This window comes from Micrasema longulum, unplaced genomic scaffold (genome assembly GCF_059751315.1).
Source record: "Micrasema longulum isolate JH-2025_06_02 unplaced genomic scaffold, ASM5975131v1 h1tg001665l, whole genome shotgun sequence".
NCBI lineage: Eukaryota > Metazoa > Arthropoda > Insecta > Trichoptera > Brachycentridae > Micrasema > Micrasema longulum.
In genome coordinates, this window is record NW_028278844.1 from 320,968 (window position 1) to 334,367 (window position 13,400).

At 31.8% G+C, this 13,400-nt stretch overlaps 2 protein-coding genes across 2 annotated transcripts; both read left to right on the forward strand.

Moving 5' to 3' along the window:
- Nucleotides 1–1,824: 1,824 nt before the first annotated feature.
- Nucleotides 1,825–7,042, forward strand: LOC148274396 (uncharacterized). Its single transcript, XM_088237197.1, has 5 exons — nucleotides 1,825–2,262; nucleotides 5,055–5,181; nucleotides 5,822–5,932; nucleotides 6,442–6,567; nucleotides 6,810–7,042. Exons 1-5 carry the CDS (start codon nucleotides 2,083–2,085, stop codon nucleotides 7,040–7,042), a joined length of 777 nt encoding a protein of 258 aa, XP_088093323.1. The 5' UTR covers nucleotides 1,825–2,082.
- Nucleotides 7,043–7,176: 134 nt separating this feature from the next.
- On the forward strand, nucleotides 7,177–12,341 carry LOC148274397 (uncharacterized). The gene is made up of 2 exons (XM_088237200.1): nucleotides 7,177–7,609; nucleotides 10,962–12,341. The coding sequence occupies exons 1-2, from the start codon at nucleotides 7,336–7,338 to the stop codon at nucleotides 11,186–11,188; spliced, it is 501 nt and encodes a 166-aa protein (XP_088093326.1). The 5' UTR covers nucleotides 7,177–7,335; the 3' UTR covers nucleotides 11,189–12,341.
- Nucleotides 12,342–13,400: the final 1,059 nt, after the last annotated feature.

Here is a 13,400-nt window from a genome sequence, read left to right on the forward strand (position 1 = left end):
ATTATAAAGTGGAAATCAAGTTGGGGTAGAGTGTAATTCGAACCTTGGACCTACGATCCGTGAGTCCGCAACACTAGCCACGGGACAACAACCCGATTACGACCTTGTCATGAACTATGCTGTATAACTATGGTTTCTTTCTCTCTATAGCAGTGCTGTCATATATTCAATTAAATTCATTTATTTTTCTAAATAACGTGTACATTACAAACTTAAATTCAAGACATTCATATTATAAAACTTGTCAAAGTAGTCAATGAATCCTGCTCCAGAAAACCCCTTCGGATACATGGAACAGATGAAAATCCAGAGTGATGTTGTTCAGCATAGCGGCAGGCCTTCCAACAGGCATAACCATCGGTAGGTTCGTCCTGTGTATTGGGATATGAAACAATTTATGCTGATGCTGTCTTAGAAACATATAAACCAATGCTCATCATAATCTCAGGATTATCGACCATACCGCGCAACAATCAATAAAAATGCGTAGTCAAATAAACATTCCTTCTAGTCTCTAAATTATAGTAGCCGAGCATGCCCTGGAGAAACTCGGTTGGGTAGACCCGAGGATAATGCCCGCACTCTCTCATGTAGAGATATCTCAGAAACTATATATGTAGAGATAAAGCGGTGGATGGCGTCATCAAATGTTATCTGTTCAATCCAGATAGTGTTGATTGTGAGCAGAACGTCAACTAGCAGTGGCATTATTCGCTGAGCCATTTAAATTTAAATAGAACATCGTTACGAATCTTGACATCACAATTGTAAAGGCCAAACATGTCGCTTTTTTGTAAACACAAATTTTTAAGTAATTTTATTTTTTTAATTATTTATGTAAAAATTTCTCCACAATATCCATATTGATTTTGAAAATGAAATTAATGTTTCTACATCCATTTCACATGTGTTTATCGGTATTCATAGTATGTAATATTTCCCTATTGTCATTACATACCAGATTATTGTGAATATTCTTAATATATTTAAATTTTATCTCAATTTTGTATTTTAAATGTTACAATTGAACAAATACTTAAATGATTAAGAGTTTCATTAATAACAACATCCTTATTAACCCTTTCGGGCCTGAATCAATAGGTAGTGAAGAAATTATTAGATTTCAAAAAATCTTATTCTGAAAACAATTATTCAACATGAAAATAAATGGATAGATTGTGAAACATGTGTTAGCAAAGGAGGCAGTTCATTCCAGGGATCCTGCTTGCAGTAATTTACTACCACTAGGCGATCTCCTGATTATGATAAAGGAGAAGCAGCTTCAAACATGGCAAGAATATTGGGTAGCCTCTTCCTAAGCCAAGGGATGAGATTTTCTTCAACTGAAACCAAATGCAACAGAAAAGCCCTGGTTCGAAGTCAATCTGAACAAATTTGAGATATCCTCTGTGTACAATGGTTCGCACTTGTTCAGAACCCATGTTCGAATGTCAGCTTGAGAAAGAAGATTTCATTAAAAAAAAAAAAATTATGCCTATAAATGATTATTATCTTGAGTTCCTATCCGACCTCTCAGACATTAACATACTCCCTACTCATAGTCTAACTCTCCTGTCCCCACCCAATAAACTTGTATATAAAAATTAATGTAAATACTTACTTATTTTAGGCATTAGGTCATAGATATGTTTATATACTTAAGTAAATATTAAATACTAATTATTTATATATATTACGAACACGACGTGTAATAAATAAATAATGTTGACGCTGGCTAGAACACCTCAGTACATAAAGCCATAAAAATAAATTGTTTCTGATTTTATTTTATGAACGTAATCAACGCAATATGCCGTGATCCGTGGTTGTAATTTTGACAACTGAATATTTCTCAGTTTGACACATTTGACAGATCGACGTTGCGTTGAAGTATAATAAATATCCAATCGGGTATTATTTATAAATTAATAACAATATTCTTTAAAAGGATTTTTTAAATATATTACCAGCATTCATGGCGTGTAATGGCAGTCAAAAACTGTTTATTTACTTATATTGACCAACATTTCCAGCTATAGGTTTTAGCTATATGGTTTTAGCATTTAAAAACAAACATTAAAAATGAAGTGGGAATATGAAGATGTTCAAATACTCAAAAAGACATGCAAACATGTCCCCGGGTCTTGTTTAATATGTTCTAACTCGGGTACAGGTGATCTGAGGAGCTATTATGAAGCCTTTTCCTACGATGGTCAGCAAGAAAATTACAGTGACATGTTGACATTTTGTTTTCATATTCAGGTAATACTTATATTATTTCACAATTTGTAAACTCATTTGTGAAATTCAATGATCGAATGAGACTGCATGAAACAAATAAACGCTGATTTAAATATATGGTAAATCTTCAAGGAGTTTCCAACTAAAATACATTATTAAACATACATACTGGCAAGTAAAGTTAGATTAGATTTATTTATTTATGACAAAATACAATGTTTTTTAAACTTTACATATTACATTACATTACATATTTTATTTGTACGAAATATTCCCAATCAGCAAAAGTGCTGGTATGAGGCGATATAATATATTATGACACAATAGTTTTAATAAAAAGTCGATTTAAAAACATCACATATCACTCGTCACACGGGCTGTAAGAACTGTTTTATTTAGGTGTTTTTAAGGACGTATATGTTTTTGTATATTTTTTAGATCATTAGAAAGTGAATTGTAAAAATTTATTGCTCTATACACAAAACTGTTTCTTTTTCTGTTAGTCCTAGGTTGTTCACAAGTTTTTTATTTGACCTTGTATTTATTTTTTTGTATGTTGTAGTTAAAATTAAATTTAATATTTGTCTTAATTTACTTTTTTTCATCTTAAATATCATTTTTACCTTTTCTGTGTAAATTAATTCACCTAAATTGAGCATTTTTGTTATTCTATATAAATCTGTGGTTCTAGTATATTTAGAAAAGTAAATTAATATTCGCAGTTAAACCTTCAGTTATTTACAAATACAGTAAAACTCCAATTATCCGGATTAATGAGTGCCCGACGTTATCCGGATATGCAGAATATTTCGTACAAATCAAATATGTAATATGTAAAGTTAAAACGATGTATTTTTTCATAAATAATTAAATCTAAATCTAATCTAACCATAAAATGAAAGCAATGTTTTGAAAGGAAACGCAAAATTTATTCTAAGATCACTTTAAATGTTTTTGAAATCATACAGCAAATTGTAATCAAATTGAAAACATCCTTGAACATGTCATGTCCAGCAAAGCTAATTGGTTTGATGAAAAAACTCATTTACGAGCAGCGAGGTCCTTATTTCAAGGTTTTATTCCCTGATAATGACCCAGATATTTGGCCATCTGGATGACTGGAGTTCTTCTGTATTTAAAAAGTGTGAAAAGATAAATAGAAAAAAAAATACTTAATGTAATTTGGCAATTAAAAATAAGGAAATAGAAAATGGTAAAGAAAAATGTTTTGTATTAATAAAATCGAAAAAAAAAATGTTTTATGAATAATATTAAGATTAACAAATTATAAAAGAAATAGAGAACATTTTAGGGAAGGGATAAAATGACCTGTCATTGGCTGGTTAGGGTGGCCACTTTACACACTGTAACATTCATCATTCTGCCCATATTTCCTCAACTCTTCCATGTGTTGATTTTAGTGAAGATAAACAGCTGAAACCTTTGTTGTTGTAAAGAGATTCATCTGAAAAACAAAGCCTGAATACAATGAGGAACTTCAGCCCTATGGGAACTTGGATAAAAAAAAATGTTTTTTTGCACGCGGTAAAAATTAAAGCATTAAATTGTACTGCAAAGTTTCTTGGAAATGAATAAAAAAAATATTTTAATAAAATCGCACTACTTTGATCGACATCACTGGTTCATACGAACCAACCAATGATATGAGAGCTGTGAAGGATATCTGGTTGGCTAACCGTAAACGAACCAATCGGAAGAACTAACAGAGAACAACCTCTGACGTCACACGCGGAGTTATTTCAGAAATACAAAAATTTTAAAAATCATGATAATACGATATAAAAAAAAAATATAAAAAATTAGGTTTAGTTTAATAGTCTATTGACAAATAAGAAAAGACTGCCTCCGTGGTGTAGCGGTCAAGAAGCTTGACTCACGCACGAAAGGTTCCGGGTTCGATTCCCGGTGAGAACACAAAAATTAAAATGTGATTTTTCTCAAGCCTGGGTGCTCTGTGATGTAATTCACCACTGTAATTAGGCCTCCTGGCCTGTTGTGGTGCAAAAATAAAAAATTTAAAAAAAGACACTGAACTTCCGCATTTTCCAATTTTTAAACTTCCTCTTGGGCCAGTTGGTTTTATTACAATATTTTAAGTTTAATATTTGTAATTTGAGTACACTTTTAAAACCAACTGGTCCATGAAGATGTTTAAAAATCGGAAAATTGTTTTCAGGCGTTGCCTTGTATGTGAAATAATTCAATCAGATGAATCTCTTCACAACAATAAAGGTTTCGGCTATTTAACTTCACTAAAATCAACAGATGGAAGAATCTATGAAATATGACATAGGCGAAATGGTGAATGTTACACAGTGTGTAAAGTGGCCACTTAAACCAGCCAACGACAGGTCATAAACCCTGTAAATGCCTAGACTTCCATATTCCCTTCTTTAAGATGTTCTCCATCTCTGTTTTTGTTTGTTAATTTTAATGACTCCTTAGGGGGTGAAATCCAGTCTTTTGTCTACAAACATTCGGACAAACTCAAAATATTGGAATAACATTAATTTAAAAAAAAAACATTGGTATCTAGAACTATTATGCACTCACCATTGAAAAATAAGCCGGGCCGCCTTGTAGGTATTAAACTTCACATGAAATGGATCACATATGATTATTGCCCAGAGCATGAAGTCTGATGACTGCGTTTCGACTGTACGAAGTGGCTGTATTGTTGCCACAGTATTAGTAGGCTTGGAGAATTGTCCTTTTCGGTACATTTAAATTAATTAGTGACGTAGTGTAATGAAGCTTGTCAGGTTTCGCAGTAAGCCATCGGTGTTTTCTAGGTGAGCGACCGAGAGAGAAGGGGAGAGATATGTTCGGGTTGCGTGTCTCGCTTGCACGACGCCGTAGTGTTCCGAAAACAGGTGGAAGAAATTCAGGACGACGCGCAGGCTATGCAGATCCAATTAGGTAATACTTCACCCCATTTTTTTAATTGCCATATTATTTTAATTGTTAAAATTTATTTTGAATCTTGAAATAGGCCACATATAAACATATTCTTGTGTGTGTTCCAATAAAATTCAACCATCACATTGACCACATTTCAAAGAAAGCTTCCAAAATCTGTGGATTTATTTTGCGAATATCTAAGCCCTTTAAAAGCCCGAAAATTGCAACTACATTGTATCAATCATTTGTTTGTAGTTTTCTTAAATTTAATTCTATAATATGGTCTCCTAATTATCCTCGTCTCACATTACATTAAAGTGTTTAATATTTTTAAAAAAATATTTAAAAGTTTTATAAAACTGAAATATTATTACTTTTTGACTGGCAGTATACGCCTCTTGAAATTTAGACTTAGGTACATTGTTACTCATATTTAGACGAAGTATTAAAGTAGAAAAATACAAGTGGTTTAAAAATTGAAAATTGTGATTGAAGCAAAATCTTAAATATTGCTTTTTTACATCACACTAATTTTGTCAAACAAGCTGAATTGAAGTATTTTTTATCAATAAATGCTTAATTATTGCAAAAAAATATCGGTGTGTATTTGTAAATACACAAAACTTACATTATATTTGTTTTATTATATTTCTTGCAGGTTATTTGAATAAAAACTCCTCTGTAAAAGCTTGTAATGATGATTTGGAAATATTAATTGACCCCAACCAAGATTTTTGGTCACAGGATGTTAAGAGCGATATTTCAATAGGTAAATTTTAGTTTGTTTTAAACCTCGATAATTCATATTAAATAAATCAATTGACAAAAATCACTACGCCGTGAATTAATTTTCATAGAATATTCTCTTGATTAAACAAGATTCATATCGAGTATTGTTTAATTTTAAATAAATCTTTTTACTTCAGAACTTCTTGTGGACATTTTGTGCCATCCTCATATTATCTAATCATTTTGGGAATGATCTTTAAATTATTAATTTCTTTAAATTATTAATTGCAGATATACCAATTTAAATGAAAGAAAAATATACCAATTAAAATGGTACAAATCTGTCAAAAAAGTAGAAATTAATGGAGGGTGCTGGTGTTCTTATGGTAACACTGTAAAAGCAGTGGTATTGAAATAGAACACACAATATGGCTATTTATAATTTGGTTTGCCAGCATAAAAATCAGTCATACTTGAATTTTTTAAACTGTTTTTTAAACCTTTTTTTTTACTTACGTACTTTAATAATTTTTGTTTTCTTTTTTAAAGATAATTCAGTTGATAAAATAATATATGGTAATATGAAAACTCCCAAAGAAGAAACAACAGGAAATTTGAAGCAATTTAAATTGAAAAAGAATTTGTTTGATACGTGTAATAAGAAAAATGAAGCTGGTTAGTATATATTTTTGTTTATGCTTCTTTATTTTTATGAACCCCCAGACAAACTCAAAAAAAGTATTTTTCAATGCACGCAGTTTTAGTTTTAATTGCCAATAAAGTTTTATGATGATGATTTTAGTATTATTTATGCATAAATAGTATGGTATTCTTGAAATGCCCTCAAGTATAGAGTTGAAAAACCGTGGATACTCTTTTGAAAATATATTTTTTCCAAATCAACTTTTACATTTCAGAAAATAAAATAGCAGAAGAAAAATCAAACATTTCAAATTATTGGGGAGTTACTAGCGACGAGTGCGATGAAGCCGATGAGTTCGATGTATTCTTCGACAAAGATCCTCTGGACAGCGATGAATGGAATGACATCAAACCAACAGAAGCCGAAAAACAGACTCCAAAAAGACGAAGTAACAACTCTGAAGACAGCTCAGAAAAAAAAAGAAAGAATGATTGTAATAAAGAATAGAATGGTACGATCAAAATCAATATCCTTCGCATAATCCCGAATCCAAAACACCCACTTTAAAACCCAAATCAACAAAGTGTCCCGTTTGTGAAAAGGTGTATGCAAATCACGATGGTTTAACCAAGCATTACGGAACGCACTATCCGAAGTTTCTCTGCGAATTCTGCGGCAAGACGTTCGCGCGGAACACGGCGTATTACGCGCATATCGCCAAACACAGAGAAACCATTTACCCGTGTACAGAGTGCAAGAGAACGTATGTCTACAAGAACAGCTTGCAGCAGCACGTGAAGATGTACCACAACCACAAGAAGCTGTACTCGTGCTACAAGTGTGCGGAGAGGTTCAACAGCAGTCTACTGAGGCGAGAACACTTGTTCCAGAAGCACGGTGTCTGTATGACCAGTGCATATGTTCCATATGCCAGAGAAAGTGCTTCACCGCGAATCGACTTGATAAGCACATGCGCAGTGTTCACAATAGAGAAAAGAATGTCTCGTGTCCGGAATGCGATAATTTTTTCTTTAGTATTTTCCTGCTTGCGGAAACACATGCTAACACACAGTGGTAAGTTTCTAAAATCTGCTTATTCCACATTCACTCCCCGTGAAGCGGGTCTTCATCATCCAAACCCTTATCCGCACAAATGCAGCTTATTAATTAACAGACATGGTCCATTTATACAATTTATAGGGTTAATACAAAATTAAAAAATATAGATTACACAAACATCACTCTGTCAGATATAAAATTTACACTAAAATGTATTATGTAACTTAGTAGACATTATAATAATAAATATGTACATCTCCCCTCCCCTCCTTATCCTCTCTTCAAGCATTTTTGTCCTTATCCCGCCCAATTTACAGTAACTTAATGTTCTTAAAATAAATATTTAAAAAATCTTTGATTATTGAGTACATGCACTGCGTTATCTTACAGTAAAATTAAGGTTAGTAGTGCTTAGTATTTTTCTAAATGAGAACATAGTTATTCTTTTTTTAAAGTTTGGTTTTCTCGGTTTCTGATTGGTCAAACCTGCAACTATGATTGGCTGGAATTATAGCTCTCTGATTAGGGTACAAATCTGCTTGATCAAACATATGTATGTATTTTCTCTGATTGGTCAAAACTGATGGACTCGGATTGGTGAGGATCTATGATGATCAAAATGTATGTCTCTGATTGGTCGAAACTGATGGACTCCGATTGGTGAGGATCTATGATGATCAAAACGTATGGTCTCTGATTGGTCAAAACTGATGGATTTGGATTGGTTAAGATCTATGATGATCAAAGGTATGGGTCTCTGATTGGTCAATGTCTAAAATGTCTGATTAGTAAGATTTTTTACAAGTTATTGCAAAAATTCTTAGACTCTGATTGGCCAAACCCTGCAATCTGTGATTGGTTAGAATTATCGCTTTCTGATTGGTTGGAATTCAGTACCTCTGATTGGCTGAAATCTGCAAACTGTGATTGGCTAAAATTATCACTTTCTGATTGGTCAGAATTCAGTAAAGCTGATTGGCTGAAACCCATATTTTATGGAGTAAAGTTCCCCAAAAGCATTTTTCTTTCTCTTTCTGCTTAATTATCATGGATAATTTATTAAAATACCGACTTATAATATAATATGTTCTGTAATATAATAACCTGCAAACTATGATTGGCTGGAATTATAGCTCTCTGATTAGGTACAAATCTGCTTGATCAAACATATGTATGTATGTTCTCTGATTGGTCAAAACTGATGGACTCGGATTGGTGAGGATCTATGATGATCAAAATGTATGGTCTCTGATTGGTCGAAACTGATGGATTCGGATTGGTCTATGATGATCAAAGGTATGGTCTCTGATTGGTCAATGTCTAAAATGTACCAATAAGTAAAACATCCTATGTTAAAATGCTTTTTTTCGTAGGACTTTTTCAATGTACAATACAAAATTTAAAAATATAGATTAGACAAACATCACTCTGTCAGATTTCAAATTTACACTAAAAATGTATTATGTAACTTAGTAGACATTATAATAATAAATATGTACATCTCCCCTCCCCTCCTTATCCTCTCTTCAAGCATTTTTGTCCTTATCCCGCCCAATTTACAGTAACTTAATGTTCTTAAAATTAATATTTAAAAAATCTTTGATTATTGAGTACATGAAAATAACATTTTTATATGTATAAATTTATTTATTTATTTATTAACGGACATTGTCCATGTATACAATTTATAAGGTTTAAATATTACAATAAAAGAATAGTTTAAAACATTTAAAGAAAAAAGAAAGAAGCATTGACAAACATAAGGGACATCGAGACAAGATCTGGACTATTTATGTAGTGCTCGTTTAAATCCTTGTAAACTTAAACCAAAAAAGTCCAGATCTTGTCTTGAGTTAACAATACGACAAAGGCGGGTCATTAGAGAATTTAGGCCATAGTTTGTTCTATGCTGATCGATGAACAGTACTTCATTGTTTCTCAATCTACGAGTCGGGATATTGAATTTTACTTGTCCCAGTAATGATGGAACATCGATTATGTATTTATTTGATATGTAATATATTTTCTTTACTAACTTTGTATACTATGTGGAAATCTGTTATTAGTTCTGAGTTATACACTATATCTGTTTGTTTACTAAAATATGTATGTAGAACTGTTGATTTCCTAATAAAATAAAAATAAAATAAATAAATAAAATATTTTTCCAAAAAATTATTTTTCAAAAATATTTAAAAAATAGTCTTAAATTAAAGTCCTGCTGAGTTGCATACATACAACTCGTCAGCAGGTTCTTATAAATTACATCGATTATTTACACTTAACCTACATTATCAATAATGTTACTTGAAAAATATCACATATTCACATTATGAAAAATTAAAAACTATCACTAATACAAAAACTTTTTTCTAAAAACCATAATTTGAGCAAACGTCTCACTCCTGTATTTAACTCAGTATTTTTAATATTGTTTGGTAACATGTTAAATATTTTAGGTATGCTGTATTGCAGTGTCCTTTTGCCATATTTATTACAATAAAAGAATAGTTAAAAACATTTTTTTTAAATAAAGAAGCATTGACAAACATAAGACAATAAAAAAAAAATTGAATCAGTTCAACATCGATTTTTAAGAAAGATAGCTGGAGGTTGGCTTATCCAGAGACCGATATACGTATAATGAGTAGAAACTAGCTTAAATATATCTTCTCTTGAAGACCGTCGAAATAAAACTGACCTTCTAGTCTTATTTAAAATTCTCAACTCACTCTTTGATGCGCCTGAACTGCTGACATAACAACAATAAAATTAAATATCTCAACTAGAAACCTCAGACAAAACTTACTCTTTCATACCGATAACCATAGAACTAACTATGGTTTTCATTCCCCTATGCCCAGAATTCTTAGGTCTGCCAACAAACATACCAGTCTTGATTTCTTTGAACAAGTTGTCTTTTTTCAAACGATCACTGAATCAAATTAAATTATAAACACCTCTCTCCCGCTTCCACTCCCACCAAGTCTACTATATTCTACTATGAATACATATAGTAGACTTGGTAGAATTTTAAATAGGACTAGAAGGTCGGATTTATTTCGACGGTATTGAAGAGAAGATATATTTAAGCTAGTTTTTAATTCAACCTTCCTGAGAATTGAACTCAGGTTTAACCCATTGACTGACCACCGTGTCGTACTCTCGAGACTGCAGTTCTTCGCTTGTCTCGGCCCTCCCCATTTCAGAGAACTGCCACAAACCAAGTCCCGTTGCAGTTTTTATTTATTTAATCTTATTGAAATTTCTCAAATTCTTTATTGCACAATAACAACCTTATGTTTAGTAACTAAAATGTTCTGGTAAATTGGCCATAAAATATCTAACAAACAATTTTTTTTGACAGACGCTAAGGACTTCCACTGTGACCTCTGCGGCAAGGCGTTGAAGACCAGGAAATCTCTCAAAGAACATTTAAAAATACATTTGAATATCCGGAACTATAAGTGTGAAATATGCGGGCAGACCTTCATACAGCACACTTCTCTCAAAGTCCACATGTACTCTCATCACAAGGAAGTGGCGTCCGCTTTCCGCCCAATAAGAAAAAGTGTAAAACAAAAGATGTCGTAGATCAGTGATGATACAGTTTTGGCAAAAAACGAATAGAAAAGTGTTCAACTACACACTTTAAGTGGAGGCGCTTTTTAAAAATAGCAATATTGAAATTGAATGTTGTGACCTTGTCATAACTAATCATAGAACAAGTTACCATTGAGTTAAAATGTACAAGTCACTTATTTTTGTGTTAATAACAAAAAAATTTAAAAATAAATTAAGGTCCTGATAATGTGCATGAAGACGATCGAAGTGGGCGTCCATCTTTGATAACTGGGGATCTGGGAACTGGTTCATGCAGGAGGAGAAAAAATAAAAGATAACCGAATGTTTGTAATTTCTGCTCTCTATGGAATTTCTCAAAATTTCTTGTTTATGAAAAACTGGATTTTCGAAGTTAAACATTGTTGGCAAAAGGTTTAACAATGACAAGATCAAGGAACAAGTTATTTCTTGGTTGACATCACAGGCGGCGCCCTTTCAGAGGGAACACGGAAGCTTGTGCCCGAGCTATGACGAGTGTCTGCAAAATGGTGGGAGTTGTGTTTTTTTTTTAAATGTTTTTTTTACACTTTTTCTTTTCTGGACATGTTCTTTTTTTCTTCAACCTGGCAAACAGAACTTACTTTCTGAATATACCTTGAAGTTAGTAATTAGATAATTACTATGGGTCTGAAATCTTCATATTGAACTAATCAATGACTGTAAAATTTAAATCTTAGCTATTTAAACAAATTGGAAGCAATATCGAATAGGGAAATATCACATATTACAAATACCGATGAAAATATGTGAAATGGATTTAAAAAAAAAAAAATTATTTGCAAAATCAATATGGATATTGTGGAGACTTGTTTTCATACATAACTTTCAAAATAAAATTGTTAAAAATATGTCTCTACAAAATGCGATGTGTTTGGCCTTGACAATTATGACGTCAAGATTCGTAACGATGTTCTATTTAAATTTACATTGGACATGAGGGGCGTGGCCAATGTAATAAAAAATATTTTTTTAGATGGTATTTCAGAGATTAATTAGGATCTTAATTAATTTAAAATTATAAATTATAAAAAAAAGTGATTTTTTCTATTGTTGCCACTTTTTTTTTAATGCCATCTTAATTTAGCATGTTAAATGTTACTATTGAAATAAATACTTTATTGAATAAGAGTTTTATTAATCCTTTAGGTGCCACGAGCGAGCTATCTCGCACTGGTACAGTATAACATTGATTTATTTGACAGTTGAAGACATGAATGGATGAAGGCGTTATGTTGCAAATTGTCGTACTTTTTTTTTTACATATATGAAGATTTTATGTAGAGCCCTTGTTACGGACGTCAGTACGGGAAAGCGGCCTTTTGGACCGCCACCGCTCTAGATTATGTGATTAGCATTAGGGACCTCAGTATATGTTAGAAATGTGCTGGCCCTTCAATAAAGTCTAGTATTTGTTACATGCAGAGATAGCTTTTTCCATACCGAGACGTTTATAATAGGTATTTAGTTTTATTAATTTTTTATCATATTATATTACATACAAAAAATTGTAATTTATACAAAGTTGCTTTGACTGCCTAGCTAGGGTTATTTACGCCGTTCCAAGACAGTAAAAAAAATATAAAAACAGTAATTAATATATAGAAACAGTTATAAAGATAGTGGACAAAGTGAAAAAAAAACAAAAAGTAAAAACATGTTTAAAAATGTAGTAAAAAACATAGTAAAAATGTAGTAAAAACAAGTAAAAACGTAGTAAAAACAAAGTAATAAATGTAGTGAAAACATTAAAAAATATATAATATTGAAAAAAATATTTTTTAAAACCCAGTAATATGCAAAGTGAAAAGAGAATACATACTAAGAAACATTAAAAAAAACATAGCAAAATACCGAATAGAAAGAGAAAAAAAAACAGTAAAATATAAAGTAAAAGATGTAATAGCAAAAATGTGTATGTATATAGTAAACAAAACATATTTAGTTTTAATAAATTAGTTTTGGATAGAGAAGTATAAACATTAGAATATTGTTTTCAGGCGTTACCTAGTAGGCGAATTGGTTCAGCCGGATAAATCTCACCCACATGATAAGGGTTTCAGCTCTTTTACTTCACGAAAGTCAAAAGATGGAAGGGTTGAGAAAATGTGGATGCTGAGACAGTGTGTAAAGTGGCAACTTAAACCAGCCAATGACAGATCATTAGCCCTGTAAATGCCTAGAC